Source organism: Electrophorus electricus, chromosome 12 (genome assembly GCF_013358815.1).
Source record: "Electrophorus electricus isolate fEleEle1 chromosome 12, fEleEle1.pri, whole genome shotgun sequence".
NCBI lineage: Eukaryota > Metazoa > Chordata > Actinopteri > Gymnotiformes > Gymnotidae > Electrophorus > Electrophorus electricus.
In genome coordinates this window covers 3,988,917-4,012,033 of record NC_049546.1, presented here as the reverse complement: position 1 = coordinate 4,012,033, position 23,117 = coordinate 3,988,917, and the positions used below count along the sequence as shown (strand labels likewise).

At 44.8% G+C, this 23,117-nt stretch overlaps 1 protein-coding gene across 3 annotated transcripts; it reads right to left on the bottom strand.

Moving 5' to 3' along the window:
- Positions 1–223: 223 nt before the first annotated feature.
- ccnd2a (cyclin D2, a) lies at positions 224–22,686 on the bottom strand. 3 transcript variants are annotated; one of them, XM_027022238.2, is made up of 6 exons: positions 22,302–22,686; positions 20,692–20,907; positions 15,814–15,973; positions 9,708–9,856; positions 4,154–4,326; positions 224–853 (listed from the first exon to the last, which is right to left on the bottom strand). In XM_027022238.2, the coding sequence occupies exons 1-6, from the start codon at positions 22,593–22,595 to the stop codon at positions 721–723; spliced, it is 1,125 nt and encodes a 374-aa protein (XP_026878039.1). In that variant the 5' UTR covers positions 22,596–22,686; the 3' UTR covers positions 224–720. The 3 variants fall into 3 exon arrangements, with proteins under 3 accessions (XP_026878039.1, XP_026878040.1, XP_035387868.1); XM_027022239.2 differs by having other exon boundaries at positions 22,464–22,686; XM_035531975.1 differs by lacking the exon at positions 22,302–22,686 and adding an exon at positions 21,589–21,609.
- Positions 22,687–23,117: the final 431 nt, after the last annotated feature.

The window sequence follows — 23,117 nt, the reverse complement described above, 5'->3', positions numbered from 1 at the left end:
TAGTGTAAGGCTACTTTTATTATTACAAACCTATCACTTCAGTATAGAAAGAATATTTTTCATGGTCCTGGGTTTAGTGAAGGCTAATTGAATTATTCATTAGGCTGTTACACACCCAGTCTGAAATACAAACCAATGTACCACACCAATTTCATCAGTAAACCCAGCCCACTAGCAAACAGAAGGAAAGAGGAGATAAGAACTCTGGCAAGACACTGCGCTGCACACTTTGAAGCAGATATTTATTGAACAGAGGATTGTGCAACAGACATAACTGAGGTACATGATATGGTCATAGTGGACGGAGGAGACACAATCCAAATTATCAATTTTGACAATGAAATACCGAATGAGTAACTCACAGAAAATCAATATGGTGGTGAGATCTGTATTATTCTCAGGGCATCACCTTCAACAATTGGATGGTCAAATAACATCTGCACACCTGGTGTGTTCCGGGCAAAGTGTGACTCAAAACAAGAGGTGAAAGTCCTACACACTGTCACAGTATGTGGGCCTTCCAGAGAAGTCAAGATTCATGAGTATAGACAAGCCCAGCTTGATTCACAGACAATTTAAAACACTTCAGAATAATTTTGCACACAAAGATATTATGTCTTTAGCTCAGGAATGAAGGGGTTTTTTTGTCTTCCCACTCCATCCACTATGATTGGTTGAAGTCCAAGTAGGAGCCCCGTGATATCCATTAATACGAGACTGTTAAAAGTCCCCCATCAGAATCTTTATCACATGCTGTCCTTCACTGGCTCGCAAAAAACTGTTGTGAGTTGTGAGGTATTGAGAGATTGGTTTTCTTTTGTCCAGTAAACTTGAGGTATAGACATACCATAGACTGTGACAGGAAAAAAAACAGAAGAGCAGAAAAACAGATAAAACAAAGGAAGAGTCATGCTTTAAGAGCAAACTGTACAAGGAGCATTTCCAGTCGAATACTCATATGAAGATCTTCTATTACCCTCTACTTCTGCATTCTCAAAGTATTCTGTAAGCAGTAAAATTATTATAATACAATTGTTTATAAAATAGCAGCACACTCAAGTGACATCACAACTATGTTATTTTTGTGTATAAGAGGAAACAAAAATCATAGCTTTTTAGCAGCGAAAAAAAAACAATAATAATTACTCAAAAATATATTGACACTTGATTGATGTCTTCACAACCACACCTATCTCTCTTCACTTTGGAATACAGTATCTTACCCCTTAAGAAACATAATTTCGGTCCATATCCAAAATCCAACCATATTACTACTCATAGGAACTTGCTACAATTGAATTTCAAAGCAGAGCCGGGGAAATTAATAAAACAGGAGACCATTATACAATCAGTTGACAAAGGGCTGTTTTGGTGAGAGAGTGAAAGAAACCTGACTTACAGAACACAAATGCCTCTAAGAACTATTCGTTATTCATTTAAAAAAAAGACAAAATGTATAATAAGCAGAGAGTGTCCTTCACCCACAGAAAGGCACAGAACCACACGCGTTCAAGCAACACACAGCTTGATTGCCCAACCCCACACCCCACCCCCCCAAACACGAGCTGACAGACTCACGCGTGAGTGACGGTGGGTGTGCATTTTAATCCCGGTCATGGACGTGTGACCTTTGGGAAATTCGTTAAAATCCCTCTCCAGTCGCACCTTTGGAAGCAGCACGATTTTGTAAAGGAGATGACTGGAGAGTGGATTTTATAGGCCACGTTAGCAGTCGGACCAATGCACAGGGCGGCACTCATCGCGCAGAATCAAGGCACCATTTGAAACAAGGCATTTTCCTGCTACAGAGCAGCTTTACTAGTTCATTCTCTTAAAAGCCAACAGCCCTTGGACCGTGCAAATGACTAATGTTACAATGTATTATTTTACTGACTATGACTGTATAACAACTAATTAACATTTCACTGAACAGCAAACAAAATTTCAAGTAAAGGGAATTTTAAAAAGTCAATGGCGTTTCCCACAATTCAAATCTTTCGGAATGTTAATATTATGTTTGTTGTTGGAATGTCCACACTGATTAACGTCGGTGTAACAGTATACTGGTTCTAACGTGCCACAGTTGGGAAATGGGAGACCGGCTGGGGGTAAAAAACACAAGTAGCTAATGAGGAAAATGACCCCGTTACTCTGGATGACTCAAAGGGAGGATGTGCTCAAAGTACTTGGACATTGAAACTGAGGAACTACACATACAGTTTAAAAAACGTTCCCCCAGTTAATCCAGCTTCCCTGTGTAATACCATCCCCTCAAATCAGCTGGCAGTGTCATTTAAACTGGTTTATATACTGGTCTGCAATCCAAACACCCCCCACCCCCCACCCCCGATAGACACAAAACAAACTTGTCAAACAAACAAAAAAACAAATAACAGACGTTAAATTATTGTGAGAATCTCTGGAAGCCATGTCTGATCTTCTGCTCCGGCCTCCACTCCTATACGAGACCGTACGTCCAAGCCAGCAGCAGCACACCTGTTCTACTTCAGCCCCATACAGCTTCCACACCACCGTGCTCATCCTCACCTGTGCACAACTCTCACGCCACCCTGCACTTTCTTTGACTGCGTGCAGAATCCACACCGTGTTGTGCGACTCCACACTCTGCTCCTGGCTAGCACCTCTTTGAGTAATACTCAAAGCAGCTCTGGGCTTTTTCAACTCATAACCACAATGAGCCAAAAAAAAGAGAAAAAACAGAAAAAGCCTAAATGCGCATCACAAAACAGACCGCCTGTATACAACTGTAATGTTTAAAAGTAGGTTGTAATCAAATACAGCCACCAACACATCCTTGATACTGGTGCGTTTCTCTCCTTAAGAGCATCTAAGGGAGGCTTAGGCCTCTGTCTGCTGCCTCTGTGTTCTGGGTCTTGCCTCCTCTGGATCCAGTGCGCTGGGCTGGGCCCAACCCCAGGTCCCAGGCCAAGAAATAAACATGTATGAACAGAAGGCAGTGATAAAGGTGGCCCATGGCTCTTCGAAGCAGGCAAAAGCTCTGTAGCCTCATTCTCTATCCCCTGCCTGGTCCTATCCTGAACCGCACCCTTGCAGACAAGTGACCAAACAAAGCTTACACCCTCCCTCCCTCACTCATTCATTCACTCTCATGCACTCACTCACTTACGCACTCACTCACTCACTCACTCAATCATTCATTCACACACTCACTCATTCACACCCACATACAGGCAGATATGCATGCACACACAAGCAGCCTGACAAAAGCTTATTGAAGTCTCTATATTTTGAGAATGTAGAGATAATAAATTTCTCATTGAATAATAATAATAATAATAATAATAATAATAATAACAATAATAGCAATAACTGCCTGTTCTTGTTAACCTGCCAGTGAGCATTTTGAAATTTAAATATGTTAAAATTTGTGCCAAATTTGGTTGATGCATTAAAAACAGACTATTCAGGCAGTTACCAACCAATCAAATGAAAATCACTTTAAAAATGAGTCCTGCCACTGTGGCTTTTTGCCACTTCTTAACCCTCTCAGCTTTGACACATCTCAGCTCTCCTCATTCTAACAACCATCAATCCCATTCACAGTCTGAGGCCTTCAGCACACCTCTCCTGTGTGACCTTGCTGGGTCTTACATATCTTCACGACACAACCAGGATGGGGAAGCCCCCAGGTGTTACACGGCACCTCTGTGTGCGTTCTAACAACATGAACATGAACACAACAAAACAGAAAAAAACATAGCCCCGCAATGTGTACCTTTACACGCCAGTCTTTTAAAGTTGATCTTAAAAAGCCTCGTTAAACTATAGCTTTTTTTTATACTGAAAATAATGTTTTTTTTTTGTTTTTTTTTATACAATCAAGAATAGTTTGCAAAATACTGTAGGCTTCCCTTCTATGAATCTAAGGCACCATATAATTTTTTGCATTAGTATGAATGCATTTAAAATTATCTTGTATCTAAAATATCTTTAATTTCCATCTCATAATGTACAGGGAATTTTTTTTAATGTATAAAAGTTAAAAGGAATGAAAACTACAAAGACTAGCAAGCACTTTTAGATGGGGTTGTTTGTTTTTTGTCATTTTTGTTTTTTGTTGTTTTTTTTCTTTAAAAGACGGATCCAGGCTCCGCCCCTTCCGCGAGCTCACAGGTTGACGTCCCGCACGTCGGTCGGGGTGCTGGACTGGTCCTGGCCATCCAGGGTTTTGCTGTGCGGGCCGCCCTGGTCCTGCTGCTGCTGTTTGTGCTGCAGCCGTCGGCCTTCCTGCAGGCTGCTCACCAGCACACGCTCGATCTGCTCCTGACAGGCCTTCAGGACATCCTACAGCAAATAAAGCAGATAAAGCACAGGTCAGCACATGCGGGACAGACTCACCCATGGCCTCGGCTCAGAGGCACTGAATACTACACGCAGGGGTGTATTCAGTGTGAACAATGGATAGTGGATCATGTTTAAACAAAAACAACAACAAATAAAAAGCAGTTTGCGGAAAATGCTCTGAAGTGGAACGTCATAACATAATGTTATTTGGATAATGCTAATGGTCACTAGCTCTATGTGTAATGTTATAACATCAGAACTGCCCTTCTCATACCTTATGTGAACAGGATGGCCTGGTAGAAGTAGTTCTTATCCTTAATTGTTAAGGTTAACAGTAACTTTACGCCAGCGTGTACACTAAATTGTAGGACGGTTCTCGGCAGAACTGTGTGAATGTATCTCCTATAACTTTGAGAGCAGTAAAGATAAGGTAAAACTACCTTTGTCTAATTATACTTGAAAGAGAAGATGTTGGGTGGTTGGGGAGAGATTACATGAGACGTGGGCAGCGCAGCATGAGCTCAGTGGTTATTCATCAACCACATCATTCCATCTAGGCCAGCGTGTGCACGCATGCACACGCAAACACATAGTGCATAGCCAGTTACCTTGACAGCAGTGAAAACAAAAGGTTCTGCTAAAGCTATGTTAATTGGATCCATGTCCTGTAGAGAGTCAAAGACATTGTTTCTTTTCTTCCCCCTTTTAACAAGTGTAACGGTGTAATGGGGGTCCACCTTACGGCCCCAAAAGACAAAGGGGTACGCATTTATTAAACCAAAACGGAGTGATGGTTCACAATCAGACGGGGAAAAGCCGAACACCGATCTGAAACACTACTACACATCCTCACCAGCATCATTCTCTTGTTCATTCATCCAGGGTTACGCCAGCTGAGACAAAGGAATGCAACCCTGATATCAGAATTTCACCATGCTGCCTCAGTGACAAACTCACTGCAAAATCCAAAATCCATAAAAGGGTGGAAACCCGATCAAACTGTAGGTGGCTCCAAAGAGCACATGCTGGCATTTGAGTAGAAAGCAGGGCACCGACTTTGTCAAACAAGATGAAGATTGGCGACCTCTGCTGGAGCCGAGAGAGCATGCAGCGCACCCAGCTCTCCTCTGCTCCTCCGTGGGTCTGAGACACATCAGGCATCTGTGAGAGAGCTTTTCTGTGAGAAGCCCCAGGGAAGGGCCTGAGGAGAATGTGCTGCTTGTGGAGCGGCTGCATTCCTTTGACATTTACTGCTAATTAAAATCTGACGGGCTGCAGTCTGAACTCGTGTTATGCATGGCTCCTGGGCCAGACGAGCGTTTCACACAGAGACATAACCTCAGAGAGGAGGGCTATCGCCCACACCGGTCCTCTAGGAGACTGTGTGGGGTGCATGGTGAAGGGGCCTGTGTTTTCCGTGCCTCACTAGCCATTCCAGCAGGCCTTAGACAAGCTTGGACACTGGGAAGAGATTCAGGGGTGAAACCCGTTCACATTTGCTACAGACATAAGGTGCGTCTGAATTTGTGCGGAGGGAGGGGCCTGCACAGAGGTCGCCGTGGTCTGCATCACTCCAGAGGAAAGCGACCACCATCCTCGTAATCTCCCCCGGGTCTCAGGCTGCTCTCCGATGTGCCACGATTAGTCATAAAAATACATTCCTCTTAGAAAATTAACTAAAGCATTAAACATGCAAAGGAACTGCCTGTGTCTTACCGCAAGAATGCCAGGACTGACTTCTTAAAAGACATCCCCCTCTGTGCTGCTGCTCTTTATAGAGGAGATTACGCCAAGCGCCACAGGCTTAATTCAAGCAAGTTTAATGACTTCAGTGTGTCACTACTGGTAAGTCTGGGACTGAATGGGATCTGAACCAGAGGAGGGCGACACTGGATAAGCTGTGAGAAACCACAAAACAAACACAACTCAACAGAAGAACCATCAGAACCATCTCTCTCTACTGGCTGTCTTGAACAACAGGTCAGAAAGAGGCACCATGGACAGCAGAAGTCATCGGAATGAAGCCAGAGAGGACGAAGTCTTCTTTTTATCGGAGATTGGGTTCATAAGTAAGCTAACGCAGGACTGAGAAACAGAAGGAATTAAGATGTTGGCCCAGGGTCCAGGGGTCTTAACATATGATCCCACAAACCAAAAATATCCCACAAATGAAGTAGTTCTTCACCTCCATGAAATGTAACTTTTGACTCTTCCATTAGTGTCCTTTGGAATTCTGACTATGAGCAGATGAGCATTCCCAACACGCCAGACTCAGAACGACTGACATTTTACCTAATTTGACAAGGTCTGGCATTTCACCCCACTGCACAGACTCGTCAACTGTTTTAGAGGGGAAATGCGAACGCGCCCCTTCCAAAGTTCATCAGAGTCTCCCCCTTGTTCATTCATTCAAAATCCAGAGTTTAATCTCGCAGGGAAGCCAGTGCTACAGAAGAGCGACAGAAGGTCTGTGCGGGAGGCTGTATCCTAGACCCAAGTCATCCAGAAACACCACTAACTCATATCTGCATGCAAGCTTGACTAATTCAGAGCCAGAGGACTGAACATTAGCAGTGAGATGAAAACTCACAGTGGGTCTCTGGAGAAACGCATTAAGCCAATGAGCATCATCTACAGTGTACATTAGCTACAAGAACAACATTGACTGTAAACACTAAATGCCAGCTGGAATATTCATTGCTTTTCCTTCTTTCTGAGAGAGAGGCCATACAGTCTGCATGAGTTACTGGAGCCAAATATCTCATCCATCCTGGTTTGGCCTGTAGCATGGATGCTACTGTTGAACATATTGTACCTCACCAGGTGTGTTTGAGGCTGAACACACACACGCACACGCACATGCACACACATGCAGACACACATACATGCATACACACATGCATACACACACACACACACACACACACACACACACACACACACACACACACACACACACACGGACACACGGACACACACACACACACACACACACACACACACACACACACACACACACACACACACACACACAGTACAGTAGTGACTGGAGTACTCGGGTTGGCTCTGTCACATCTGCTGAAGGCTACACGCAGTGGACACCACAAATGTCAGCAGGGTGTCTGGTACAGAGGCTGGCAGCATCACCTGGCTGTTGGGCTGACTTCAGCTGCCCAGCCGCCCTGACCACTGTTCTGCATGCCTCAGTGGCCTTTGCCAGGGCTTTTTGACACTAGTGACAACCACAGGCTCCTGTGTGCACTTTAAAATGTAACATGCTAAAGGGAAGGTTTATGCAAAAATGCTAACGTTGAGAGCAGCACATGAAATCTAGCCGCCATCTGTTAGCTTGGTTTGTTCGCATATGGTTTATTTGACGTTAGTAATGTTTTGTTTACACTTTAAAAATGGCATTCATGGGAGTTTCATAAGGGTAATTAGCAGCCTCTGCTCTTAGACTGGGAGCCATCACATAGGAAGTCATTTCAAGGTAGGCCAGCAGTTTTTGCCAGTGACAGTGACTTTTCCAGAGTTCATTTTATTGGGGAAGAAAAAAATCTCTGGCCTCCAGTAGTCTGTGGATGCAGACGGCTTGGCCTGCATGTTTTTGGCAAAGGTAATGGCTTGTTGGCATCCAGGAATGTGAAGAGTTGATCATGGAGCACAGACCTCATGCCCCTCACACACTGAGGACCTTCACTGCTCGAGGAGGACTGTTTGTTTTTCCTCTGCTACACTGCGCGACTTCACACGGCACACGCCTGCTCGGCAGTGGCTCGGCCTGCCGCGGTGAACTCCGGGGAGAGGCGCTGACCTCGCCGGGTCACAGCGGACTCCAGAGGAGCCCCTTTTGGGGGCTCCTCTTTAATCCCAGCTCCCACCCCTGACCCATGTCTTTTTCCCCCCTCTTCGTTCCTGCTCACCCCATTTCTTACACTGGTTCCTTCCAAAGGAAGCAGCTCAAAGAAGCACCAGGCTGTCCCTTGTGAGGCGGGGTGTATGTGCGAGGCTTTGTGAGGGCTTTGCGTTAGGTCCCATACGCCCGCCACCGCACCCCAGCTCTGTGGGCTCCATCCACACAGTCTCACAGTCGGGGTCAATCCCATTTCACTTCCAGTAATTCACCGCCTGAATGTGAGCCTGAACTGGAGCTGGACAGATGCCCACCGTGTAAATAAGCAGGAAAGCGCAATCTCCTTGCACAGGACCGCAGCCACACATACACACACACACACACAGGCACACGCACACGTGCACACCCACATACACACACACACACACACACACACACACACCATAAACCCCAATACTGCATTGATGTTTTTCAGGGGCGCAGCTAGCAGACAAAAGACTGGGGGGAAGGGGGACGTCTCATCTCAGAGCCCTGGTTTTAAACACCACCGCTGTTACTGGCTCTGCCGTCACTCTTCTAAACGGTCCCCCTTCGAGCGGCTCCTTCTCTGGTCCTGAAGCAGGCTGCTGCCCGGACAAAAGCCGGTCCTCTGCCTCTGCCCCTCCCTGCTGCAGAACTTCAGGCCCTTCCACGGGGCCGCATGGCCGTCTGGGCGCGTCCTCCCTGCTGTGCCGCGCCCTGCCCGCATTGAGCCCGTCTTCTCATGTCAGAGCACGAAACGAACCTGATCGCAGCGCAAAACAGCCCCCACCCCCGGCCGTTCCCGTGGTTTCGGCCTCATTTACATAGCTCGGCACACATGTGACATGTGACCTCTCGGAGGAGAGCCGCGTGCCCGAGGCAGAGAGAGCGATTATGGGACAGCTGTGAACAACCAAGGCAGAAAAGGCCTTGATGTTTTGCCAACAGGTTGGGGTAAAGACGTATTGTTTACATGACACAAAAATGCAGCTCTGGCCAGACACATTTCCAAACGTTGCCACTTCTCACTGGTATGTGTAGGTCTTTATGGAGATGATTAATAAAAAGAATGAAAGGATGAAACAGCGACTAATGTTTTCAGTGAGGGGATGCTTCGGAAATTTTCACTATATGCTACTGTGTCAAAACACCATTATCAAGGCAGCTTACACTAATTTCAGTTGTATGTTATTGTCTTAAGGACATACCACATGTCCCATGGCGTGCGCTGTCTGACTCAGTTTTACAGTAAACAACTTTAACAACAGCACTAGAGAGGAGTACAGTATGTACTACGTGGGTGAATATCAATGGTCTGACTCATAGAAAACTAAACAAAGATTATTATCAAACTCAGAATCACCTATCATGAAACAAAGATGCCCAAATTCATGTCGAGGAATGTCGGTCTATCAAAACTGCTAAAACACCGTGTCGATTTGGCTGTATGGTTACAGACGAGGCGGGGTCGTCTGTGGGATCATCACCTGCAGGCTTTAATACTCACAACTTCTGTGTTTGTGATCTTGGCGAGCAGTTCCATGAGGCTGTCACCCCACAGCGAGTGGTCGGTGCTGTTGAGCTGGAGGCCGCAGATGGCCGCTCCCACGCTGCCCGTGGCGATCATGGACGGAGGATACATGGCAAAGTTGAAGTCTGCAGGGAAGTCGAAACAGACATAGTCATTAGAAACTGTATAAAACCCTACTCTGGTTTTTGGTTCATGAACAAGGACATTTTAATAATCGAGGACAGAATACTCCAACAGCCATTTCTTTCACAAAAATAAAACTTGGGGGGGGGGGGGGTTTACTGCAATGCAGCGAGGATGATAAGAGTGTTAACAAACAAAAGTCGTTTCCATTAGATATCTGCACTGTGCTTTGCTAATGACAGCAAGCCAGGATAATGAGGGTTCACTTAGCTTGAAAAGAAGCTCAAAATCACCCCCCACATGCCCCCACCCCAAACCCTCATCCCGCCCACCCAACCCCCGCCGCCACCCTCCCCAGATCACCCCCTTTTCTTCCCGCTCCTAAGTAAATCGTGCGCGCCCTGAAAAAAAAGAAGAAGCCCCAGAGCCTTTGGAAAGGGGGGGGGGGGGGGGGAGCCAGCGTCACGCTTCCAATGCTCACTGCTGTAGGTCCTTTTCCACGTGTGGTCACGGGCGTGCGTCTTGAAGACCAATAACCTCGTTAGCTCTCTCGCTGTCATTCATAATGAAAATAAGACAGGTTGTGAACGGGCCCAGAGCCCGAAAGAAAAGAGAAAGAAAAGGCATGTAGAGGGCGAAGGCATGTAGAAGGCTGTTTGCCCTCCCTGCCTGACTGATTTCGGCCTTTCTTCTTCTACTAGCCCAATCTCTGTGTCTCTATTCACATCGTGGCCTCTCTTTGATGCGCTGAACGGCGCTTGGGCTCTGCTTTGGTCGCCGTACCAGCCAGTGACGTGCGTGAGCCAGGACGCTATCTTTTAGCATGTTAACTGAGCACGGCTAGCGGCAGCCGTGGCAGGTGAGCGCAGCTTCATGGTCCAAAGTCATCACCTCATCTCATCTGACCGAGAGACGCGACAGCGATCTCTCGGGACTACAAATTCAAAACAACAGCTCGTACAAAGGTTGGGAGGTGCGAGGGAGAGACTAGGGGCCGGGGGGCCGGGGGTATGCCTGTCAGCTCTATGGCAGAAGAAGTGACTGGGGAAGCCGGGAAGGGGGAGTAGGAGAGGGGCGTTTCTCTGAACATCATTCTTTAGTCTGTGTCCAGACCCTCATGAGGTTTTGGCAGGAGAAAAGAGACCCCCCTCCCTCCCCCAGATTCATGCCATCCCTCTGATGCAGGGCCACCTATGGGCTTGCAGAGAGCACCTTGGCAGCCATTGCATCACCATGCTGCCGAATTCAAAGCCAACTTCAAGATGGCTCTGAGGGTGATTTTCCCTTCTTTTTCTTTTTTTGGGGGAAATCAAAGAGGCGGGTCCTTTGATAGCTGACGAACTGTCCCTTCATTGCCTTCTTAACATTCAGCACCAAGCACTGAATTTGTGACTCAGTGTTGACAAATAAATGAACTGGCTATACACCTCTGTGTGCTGGGCAGAGCCTGGAACAGACGCGCTCGAGCTCTGGCCAAGAGGACAGAGCAAAAGAAAAGTGAACTGCATTACATCATTTTCTTTAGCTTCTGTTCTTCTCTTTGAACACACACACACACACACACACACAGATAGACAGACGCACACACACACCACACGTAGCAACCTGACTTTTCACACTTGAGACAAGATTTGGTTTGTTGAGGAACAAGAGTGTGCACGTGCTAGTGGCAGGGCCGGACACTCTGCCGTGTGTGTGAGCGGTCAGCGCAGGAAGAAAGGCTGTATTTTGCCCGCCTTCATTGATATGCATGCGGGGGGAAAGGCGTGTATGTAGCGGGGACGCTCGCGATGGAAGGCTCCTTGTGAGTGGCGGCTGGCTGGCCGTCTCCCCCAGCCTCTCACCCCGTCAATGAGCCATTCTCCGGCCCTCCCCACATCGCCCTCCCAGGACCGTGCCAGCACGCCCAACTTCTGGGTGGGTGCAATGTGCTGCATACGCATTTAACTTGTAAATTAATTAAGCGTCTGGAAAGTTGAGAAACGGCCAAGGCGGGCGATGATTTTTAAGGGAAATAAATCAAGTGCCAGGATTCCATGCGGATGCGTGGCTTATTAATCGTGGAGTTTACAGAAAGGCCCATTTTGAGCGGCCAGGCTCCACTGATTGATAAAGGTCGAATGTAAACAGCATTTTGGATTTGGCATCACAGTAGATCACCCACCACAGCTCCAGTGAAATGGAACGAGTCACTTACAGTGGGCAAGCAAAGCAGCTCACAGACAAACTGTAAATTCTTGGACTGAAGAGGCTTAGTGAGATGTGGTAGGCGCTAAAGTCTGTCTCTGTTGAGATATACTGGCGACGCTTCACAGAAATGTCCCAATATTTGCACTTTTACAGCTAAAGACAAAACACCACCACTGCCTGCAAAAACCATGTCATGGGACATTTAACAAGAATGTGCTGTAACTGGCATTTAGATAATTGTTAAATACAGAGATCTATTGAACTACACATACACTGGATCCGATTTAAAAGGGAGACGTGATGTTTTATGTCACATCATACTAAGAACCAGGTGTTTTGCACCCAGATCATGTTTGCAACATCAATTGGACACATCCTAAACCATCATATTACCATTTACAACTTGTCATCACGAAAGCAGCTAAGCCAATGTAAGTTAAACTGAAAACACAAATCTTCCTTCACTGCTGAAATCCTGTAAGAACATGCTTCAGTCTTGCACCATGACTGGGAGACTTGAGCAACACAGCACAGGCCGACCAGGGCGGCAGAAGGGCCTGGAAACAGGAATGGCATGAATTGAAAGATTCATATTTTAGCTGTGTTGACCCCTTGCTATGCACACACATACATGCACACACATGCACGCACGAGCCAAGATTTCATTTTCCTAGGGGACTTCTTAGACAAAAAACAAAAAAAACAGCTAAGAAGAGGAAAGTGTATCTTGATACACAAAGCTGAGATGCTCAGTAAAATTCTCTCATCAGAGCGCCATGCTGGATGCTCTTACATACTTGATGATCAGTAGAGTTATTGTCCACTCTAGACCACAATTATTTAAGAGATTCTTAGGAAAAGCTCTCCTTGTGGATGCATTTACGACTTTACAGTCAGGCGGAGGACGCTGTGGTTTTGATCAGCATCAAAAAAACCATGCTGTCCACGTGCAAGCTCGTATGACACACAGAAAAGGAAATGCTTAGGAGAACACTATGTTTTCCTTACTTCCTGCATGGATGCAGGAACCAATTCAAGGCCCACAAAAGAAGACCGCCAGTGAGCTCTGACTAATCACGCCTTGGATTAACAAACAGCAGCATTAACAAACATGAATACGTGCTGCATCTGTGGCATTGCTTTTCAGAACAGACCTACAACTGTAGTCCACTGCCCTTCTGAATAATATAAGGTCTTACTAAACAGGAGATGAGACATCTAAACAACACAAGATGGTGTACACGAGAGAGAGAGAGAGAGAGAGAGAGAGAGAGAGAGAGAGAGAGAGAGAGAGATGGGGGAGAAAGGAGTGAATCTACACTCCAAATTCATCACGAGTATTAGCAGTATTATTTCTCAGCAAATGTACAGGGGTGTTGGAAGGTTTGCGTTTTTGCAGTAAAGTCTATAATCTTCTTTAATGAGCTGGTTCCTGTGCAGACTGCCCTGCAGACAAATGCTGCAGTTTCCTATCAGGCATTCCCCCCATGCTGACCTTTACACATCTCTGCATATTAACTGGAGGGTCACATCTTTGTCTCCTTTCTACAGTTGAGCCCACCAGCAATTTGCATAGTCCTGAAAGGCCTCTTCATGTTATTAATTAATACAGAATTGGCCTACACTGCCTGACCAGATCTCACCATGTGGCCCGGATGGAACTGTTTTATCAAAGGCATGGAGCCATTAAAAATTAGCGGTCTTTCTCTTCCTTCTCCACCCCCACTCACATCTCTTTCCCCATTCAGATACAGAAGCCTTCATTTATGCAAGTCTCTGCAAAGAAGAAGAGGGCAATGGCAAATACCAGGAGAACAGAGGAGAGGCAGGCCATAATCAGACCACAGTCGAGGCATCTGCCTGGCAATTAAAAGGTTTTAGAAAAAAACCAAGACCAAAACCCTGGTTTGAGACTAGATGGCCATTTTGGGCACTGCCAAGCAGAAAATATGTTTCAGCTAGTCACAGCTCGACATACAGTGTGCACAGCATTCTTTCTTTCTCTCTGTCTGTCTGTCTGTCTGTCTGTCTGTCTGTCTATCTATCTATCTATCTATCTATCTATCTATCTATCTATCCACACACAGATTATTTCAATAAACCCAGCCTTAAACTTGCTTTGGTATCTTCTTATAACTCCTCGCTGAATCACTTGTAGAGGACATTAAAATACATTTCAGCCACTTTCCTAAAGCAATCAGGAACAAAGTGCACTCAGAGTGTTGCACAACAGGACTGTGAGAAATGGATCTGAAACTCACAAAGGCGTTCCAATATCTTCAGTGACTCAAAAGATGGATGGCAACCAGTGTGTTCAATGGGATTCAAGCCAGTTCCCATGGATACCATCAATGTCTCCTGTCAGAGTACTTTCACAACATATTTACAATATCCATTGCACAATCCGAAAAAGGAGAAGCCACATCAAAAGTGCCATATTTAAAGACTTGTCATCTGCTCCTATTCCTCTCTCCACCCTTCCCCTGTTCACAACCAGCTTTCTCAGAAAGAAGGTGAGTGGGGGAAGGTACTTGGGGGGGGGGCTTCTCCTAGACACAAGGAGACGAGCCCCCCCCCGACCCCATCGTGGCACATCAGAGCCCAGGGGAAACACAAGCGGCTCCCGTTACCTCTGCTACTACAGAGAGTCCATGGTTGGCCAGGAGGATCAGGCCACAAAGGCTCAGACACATGGGAAAGCAGGCATGGCCTGGAGCAGTGAGGAGGCGTGAGAAGCTGAGACGCGAAAGCACGACATGCTTCACCGTTCAGATGGGCTGTTCTCCACCCCCCTCCCCCCCACTTCACTCACTGCTCCACGCTCGAGCCCTTAAAGGCATAATCCATTGCCAAGAGCAGGGACAATGCCTTCTTCCGTACCAAAGCAGGTCCGCCTCTGGATCGGCTGTGCACAGGAATGCCCTTAACCAGACAGCTTCCCTTTGAAGTGACTCGCCATTCAGGGCTTGCCACTGATATGCCCCCCCACCCCACCCCCCCGCCCTGATGTGCACACACATGCACACCTTCACCTGTCTGTGCAGTGTTCTGGGTGAGCATGTCAGGCTTCCAGAGAAAGCCTCTCCCTCACAGATGCTGTTTTAAATCCGCATACTTTGCATGAAGGTAATGACAAAGCGTTCAGCAGTAGCGCGCCCACGGAAGCAAGGTGAATGGGGTTCCCATGGTTACTGTCTCTCAGAAGTTGACTTCTGTTTCAGGTTGGGGTTTTTTTTGGCGGGGAGGAGTACATTTTCAGCATTCACCAGTATGTTGACGAAAGTTCTCAGCACCCAAGTGACTTGGCAGCAGAACTTTGATCACACTTGCAAAACACCAATGCATGACAAACACAAGGCCCAAGCCAGGCATGGCACAGTTTACCCAGCAACAGACTGGTGGTTTGCTGTTGCTGTTTTATTTCGGAGTTAGGCTTTTCGTCTTCAGTTTATAATTGTTTGTCTTGTCACATCTGGAGCATGGGAGTAAGGGGAAGGCTGTCATTAAGAGTAAAAATATACAGCAGGGATTGAAGTAAGGAGAAACAAAAGTGGAATTTGACCTCCATCATGACTGATTTATGGTGGGCAACTCCAACAAAGACCTAAAACATGCTGGAGCAGAGCGGGAACGCAAAATGAGCTGACCAAAGGCACCACCCCAGCTCGGAAACGCATGAGTTCCCAGAAACCATGAAGCAGGCACAGAGTGCAGCTTCAGGTGGGAGCTACAGACCAGGAGCTTGTCTAGATCAGCAGAGAGGCACTACCTGTGGCGCACAGAGCGATGAAGGTCTGCACGTGCTTGCGGATCAGGTCCAACTTGTCCTCGGGAAGAGGCAGCTTCTTCACTATGTGCTCAATGAAGTCGTTTGGGGTGACAGCAGCCAGGTTCCACTTCAACTTACCCAGAACCACCAGCTCCCACTCCTGAGAGGCGACAAAGATACGAGACAGAAAGGGGCGTGGTTATAACGAAATCAATCAATTAAATAAAAAATGCATAAGCACTGTTAAAGTGTACCTTTGTGTCCTAAAGACTACCATTGTATTGAGAGGGAGAGGTACTGATTACAGAGAGAGGAGCAATCGCTCTCAATCTAACTGCAGCCTTTTCTGGGAATACGAGCCTACACTGGATGTCATAATAGTGTCAAAGGCCTATCTGGGATCGTGGGCTAATGTAGATTCTATCTTAAGCATCTTAGGTATTTTGAGTTCTGCTAAAAGCGGTATGCGAATCGATGAAACATGAGCATTCTTGGCTTTCTAGAGTGTTGGGCCAATAAAAAGCATGTTTGCCCAGGGGATGCTGGGTATGTAAAAATTAGTCTATAACTCCACTTCAAGATTAAGGTTCCCTAGTTAAAAGTCAGGTCTTGGGATTGCCTTGTATTATATTCATTTAAAAGTAAGCCTAAAAGTCTTCACACATGAATGTTATGATCATAAAGATTTTACATCTGGTGCAGACTGACTGACACACTGCAAAGCAGCAGAGGTTTTATCCCTGTTAGCTGAACCTAGCTGAGGACCTAGCTGAACAGGTGTACTGAAGTGGCTACAATGCCAACAATTCAGTAGCACATCACAAACAAGCAAACTAACACTACATCTTCTGGATTAAGGTCTGCATCACATTGTTTGGACTAAAGTCTGCATCATGTCTTCTTGACAGGTTTGGATCAGCTCTTCTGGACTATGGTCTGCATCATGTCTTCTGGACAGGTTTGGATCAGCTCTTCTGGACTATGATCTGCATCATGTCTTCTTGACAGGTTTGGATCAGCTCTTCTGGACTATGGTCTGCATCATGTCTTCTGGACAGGTTTGGATCAGTTCTTTTGGACTAAGTGCTGCACCAGGTCTTCTTAACTCTTCAGACTGACTTTGCTTTAGGCTGTGTTCTGCTTGTTGTCTCAACACCAATCTAGCACAACAAACTATCCAGACTTTGGTCTTTAAAAATGCAAGATGGCCTCGATTGTGACCTTAGCCCTGCTTCTGGATCTGATCCCTGGATCCCTGGACTGCATGCTGGTTTTTACACTCCAGGCATGAGCGAGCACTTCTGTCACTGGATAACCATAAATTGCCTTGTAAGTTGCTCAGTGCTTGGTAAGCGCTGTCAGAATACAACAACAGCTGTGACCTCCCAGAGTCTGTTCAGTCCCAGGTACTTTCCTTCTGAGAACGTAAATCTATGTGTGAGTGTGTGTTTTGCACTAACAATGGCAAAATATGAAGCAAGAGACTGGAAATCACAAGTTTCCTTCTAAATGTGGGTTGCTGCAAAAAAAATGCCCATATTCTCATTTCTGATGGCTACGGTGAATCACTCCAAATCAGCATAGCCACCAGTTCTGATGCTTACTGCCCTTACTGCACACATTTTTATAAAGGTGTAATACTGCTCCTGCTTTTACAATTTTCTATAAGATGAAATAGATGAAACTTGTCTAAGTGAAGAGGACATGAATGGATTAAGGTATTGCTGCAGAGGAAAAAGTGTCACCAGTGATCACCAGGCTTGAATCAACAGACATGAACAAAATGGCAAACAAAATGGGACGCATCCTGCATAGTGACAAAATCTACCCCACCTATGCTTCACATCAGTCAAAATGTGTGAAATATGATTTTTAACATGCACTGTAACAGTCAATGATCTTTCGGTCTGCCTAACCCTTGCCCCAGATCTCACAGTGTGGCACTCGAAGTCCCCCTGAACATGTACACTCCAAGCTGCCTGATTCCCCTACACAGTGCATACTGCCATCATCATCTTATTCAGAAAACAGAAAGCCACCTTCATGTTTAGCGAGTGAATGAATGACTAATTGGGGAAAAACTGGGTTTGCAGGCACAGCCCTTGTGACTGCACTTGCTGAGATGGACATGCTTTTCTTCTCTCCATTGGTCAACCACATACACTTAGTCATAAGGTGCCCTATCGCGGGGACCTTTAAAATCCACCAGGTTACTTTTGTGCGTAGTCGAAAGTTCATTCTGAAACTGCACCGCAGGTCGCCTGCAGGCGCACACAAGGAGCCGCACGCGTGCGCACACAAAGAACCACCTAAGACTCACAGTCTCCCTGCCCCTGTCGTATGCTTGTCTTCAGCTGGGACTCGTTCAAAAGCGCAAACTACTGCTCCAATTTTTTTTTTAGGTTTGACAAACACAGCTAAGAGTTTCCAAAGGTGATGCAGCACCTGGATCATCATAATGTGATGGAGGACACGTTACCCTAAAGAGCGCAGAGCCGACCTGCTTTTTGGGGCTTCTAAACCTGCCTTAATGCTCACATTTTTGATGCTTCTCACAGAAAACTGGAAGCAGAAGCGATACCATTTTGGATATTTTTGTTAATCTGCGAGACTGTTCTCTATTTCCATGAGGACTTTGGTATTGGTGTAATTTATCTCTACAAACAGCAGTTTTAAGATTGGCACAAAACTTTTGGGGAGCCAGTCAGGTCCATAGTTAGAGAATAAAGCTAATGCCTTACACAAGGCTTCCTTCATTTTACACTGCAATAGCATCCAGCAGTGACATCCTCTAAGGTAAGGCAGAATGTGGACCTGCACCATAGTGGACGTTTAAAATCAAACCAATAATCCAGACTAAGTTCCGACGGCAGGATGGAATTCCCCTGGGTTGATTTACTATGTTTTGTTTTCTTTGTTTCTATCTGATCAGACTTGTATTTAGACAACCAGGATGTGATCTATGGATGATGAAATCAAAAGAGGAATCTAAACGCCATGTTTCGTGTGCTTTTTTAAAAATTATTATAGGCTGTGAAGATAATGCAAAAGAAAAAACCTGGGAGTGCCAAGAAGGTTCCTGCACCACTGCAGCCTGTGCTTAGTTTTTTAGGGCAGAGTGTTACACATTGTAAATTAAAAACATTATGCATTGCGTGACCTCAGAACGACCATAGACGCCAATTTTATGATGAACATCAAGTGACAGTTTGATTCACTCTCCCTTTCACAACAGTCCAGTGCTTTGTACAACCTCTGAGGCAATGCAGACACTCAGCAACAATTAAAAAAAACCCTTCCTTTTATAAGGACTTTGACTGCTTTCTGAGTGATGCCCGTCTGCCAGAGCTCTTCTGACATGCAACGCAGTTTACGTACCCACTTCCTCTTGATAGTGCCTCTGTCACCAGTGAGGTTTAATTTACAAGAACTTTCTACCAGCCAGTGAAGACAGAACTGAAGATGTGACTGTCACGGGCGATCTCTGGTTTCCTGCATCTGCTGCATTTTACAGAATGCTGTTAGCTTTGAAGCCCCAAACCAAAATGGAGGAAGAAAATGTCCATAACATCTTTTGCTGATACAGTAGCCTAATAGTGTGATCTTTGACCATAACCACCATGCTATCATCTCTTTCCGTCAGAGAGAAACTGATGAGCCAGTAGTGAGAACAGTGTACACATACACACACACATGCAATCTCAAACACACTGAACCCAGTAAGAAATGCTGATGCTTCAGCACATACTGGTTAAGATGTTCAGCAGAGCAGAGAAGCACTGTCTTACTCTTCAACCACACTGCTTACCCAGGAATGTTTATTCATGTAATGCAGAGGAGGAAATAGCATTCGCATTTAACCAACACATTTTGCTTCCATTTCTGTAATTCCTCTCCCTGAATGTTCTTTCAGACGCATTCCGTTCCATATACTGGAGGCTACGGATTGATGAGTGACTGCAGTAGTGCACAAAGCCCACAGCTAAAGCAATTGATAAATTCAAATAATGTATACAAACAGCATTCGGATTAGTACATTTTTGAGTAAAATGATAGATTATCAATTAAACTAATTTAAAATTCATGTTACCAAGAATTTATTAAACCAAGTGGAAGTGATAAAGAGCAGGATAAACAAAAATGTAAAGATACTCATGAGAGAGAGCGAGAGAGCGAGAGCGAGAGAGAGAGAGAGAGAGAGAGAGAGAGAGAGAGAGAGAGAGAGAGAGAGAGAGAGAGAGAGAGAGAGAGAGCGAGCCGGAACTGCAAAACCAGATAATACTTCCCGGGTCGGTACAGTGCTGCGTGGATTCGCATATTTACCACTAGATGGTGATAGAGAACCGTGGGTGGCTCGTACTTGTGCATCTGTAATAGATCTGCTCTTGCAGCACAGCACTCACATTGTGGAGCATCCATCATTCGCCACAAATCCATTCAGCAAAGCGTCTTGCTTTTCTTTCTTTCTTTTTTTTTCGCTTTTCATTGCCTTTCTGTGTTGTCATAATCTCATACGTCTAGCCTAAATATTACATCAGCCTTCATGACAGACTTTATATATATTTTGCAACTTATACAATAAGAGATACTGAAACAATAAAGAAAGCCAATTTTACATAGAAATAAAGTTTGCAGGTAAATGATTTACACACACACACACACACACACACACACACACACACACACACACACACACACACACACACACATATATATATATATATATATATATATATATATATATATATATATATATATATATGTATATATATAGCTATAAATACACATCTAGACAAAAAAATGAATAAATAATATAAAAACACCTACTAAAGCGAACTTCTATACTGAATTTATGCAGAGACGACGTTGCGTGCTTACCAGGAGTTCGTGCGGTCTGATGGAGTTATCTGTGTAGATACACAACTTCTCTGCAGTTAAGGGACGCGTCTCCTTCAGTTTGGACGCTAGAAACATGCACACGGCGCCAAGCAACTGCAGGTTACACTTTCTAGTTGGTACCACTGCTAAAAATCTGTCCAAGTAGTTCATAGCCAGTGGAAAAACTTCTTCCTCGCATTTTTGTTCCTCACAGACCTGGAAAGGCAGGACAGCGACGAATAAGTTCAAAGTAGAAAAAGCACGTGGTGCACAGCATATCTTGCCTAATTTAAATTCCCCACGAAAGGGAAATTAATCATAAATTAAATTAGCTGGTGATCAATAGAAATCGAAATGTGTGTCCTGATTCATGCCCTAATTTAATTGGATTTTTGACAAGAATCGTTTAAAACGGTTATAGGAAAGTGAAAGTTCGGCCAGCGCAGTGCTATAAAGAGATTATAAAATAATAATGTTTAAGCCCGAAAAGGGGTCTCTGATCTCTGTCAATAGACTTGAATTCCTTTGGTTCATTCAGTAAGAAATGAATTCAAGTCACAATCACCCGAGCCAAAAAACCTCCCATGCAGCACAGTAGGCTACGGAACAGTTTTTTTAATTCGTCATATTTTCATAAAATATTTAAAAATATAAATAAATTGTCTACGCAAATGGTTTATACATCTAAATGTTCAGTGTTGTATTTCACATCATTCCCGACAATTGCCAAAAACGTAAACCGAGATTTACTATGATTAAAACCTAGTTTTGCAAACGAAGTAGGATGCAGTATTTCACGAATGGGTCATCGTCAGACCGAAATATTGTTTTAAAGAAATTGTATAAATTCAGAGGTTCGCTTCAACTCAACATTCAACACATGAAAATAAAGCATACCTCGTCCTCTAACGTTCCCAACTAAAATTTTGTACATATGTCAAAGCCATTGACGATAATCGAACTTAATTCATAGTCTACCGATTTCGATCAGCGTAGGTTAGGGAGCAGCACGGGCCCTCGCCCTTCCGCGAACGCATATTTGGGGAAAAAATACAAAATACTTGTAACTGAATTTATATGCTTTTCAACCATAACCAGACACGTTAAGGCACCATCTGTTTACTTATGCACATACAATAAGCTGTTATGATGTTTTAAGACAATACAGAAGACAAGCAAACGCCGAGAGCGAAAAACCAACATGGCGTTAGGTTTGTGTAGCGGGGTGCGCATTGAACTGCATACGTGTGCATGGAAATATTTATCGTAAAAATAAATAAATAACATTAAGAAGCAGGATACTCTCCTGTGCAAACGACATATCGATTAAATTTTTTAAAAGCACATGCTTCTCATCCGTGATACAGCTTAGTAAGCATGTCCTCTCCAGATCTATGATACATAATCGTGAACTTGGTCCAAAATCAGCTCTTAAAATAAATGGCCTCACAAAATTGCGTTTATCCTTTCGGATATGTTAAAGCAACTTCTGCAGTTTGATTTCACAGCATAAGGGTGACACATTGTACTATAACATAGTTCATAAGTCGTTTTAAGATAAGGTGTCACCACGGAAATATACACAGTTGGTCGCATTTAAAGTTACAAACCTCCAGCATCCAGGTAGCTACCATCCTTCGCATAAAGGGCTGAATATCTTTCTGTACACATTTGAAATAAGAGCACTGGGGAAGAAACCTCTCTTCAATGGTCAGCAAGCTCTGTAGCACCCTGTCATCACACAGAAGATTTGGGTCGGGACGGGCTCTTACAATGGTGTCCGCTTCGAGGCAATACAGCTCCATGGTTGTTACAGTCCTTTCCGATATAAAATGTGTCTTTAGACAGTGAAACAGAAAGATTACAAAATGACAGAAAAGTGGCTCAAGAGACAGCTTGGGCATATAAAATTTGTCTACAGGTCTGTCCTGTGGTGGTCCTGCGTCTTGCGCGAACTTTCAGTTTTTCCCCCTGATGGCTGTCTGTTCTCCTCTCTCTAGCTGGAGTCTGCTCGAACGTCGTGACGCAAGCTTGGTAGGAAGACCACATTATTGGCCAGAGCGAACATGATCACTTCTCCAGTTTTAAGACTTCAGCTTCTATAAGATGACACTTTGGGTAGGTATCGAGTTATTATTGATCATGAACAACGACCATCCTGAATTGTTCCACCCACGCGCACATATATAACAGACTCCCCCATCATGTAGAAACACAAAAGCACAATAGCCATATAGAAGTGAATATGTTCAAATAAACCAAGGTGTTTCACATTAAAATGACAATATACTATCAAGATGGAACATATGCCAAGAAATTGAGTATTTTGGTTTTGTATTCCCACGAATTCAACTGTACTCCCATGGCGCTGCTTTTCAAATTGCTAAAGCCCAAAACTGCATTTCGTCAACGTCTGATTGAAGCTA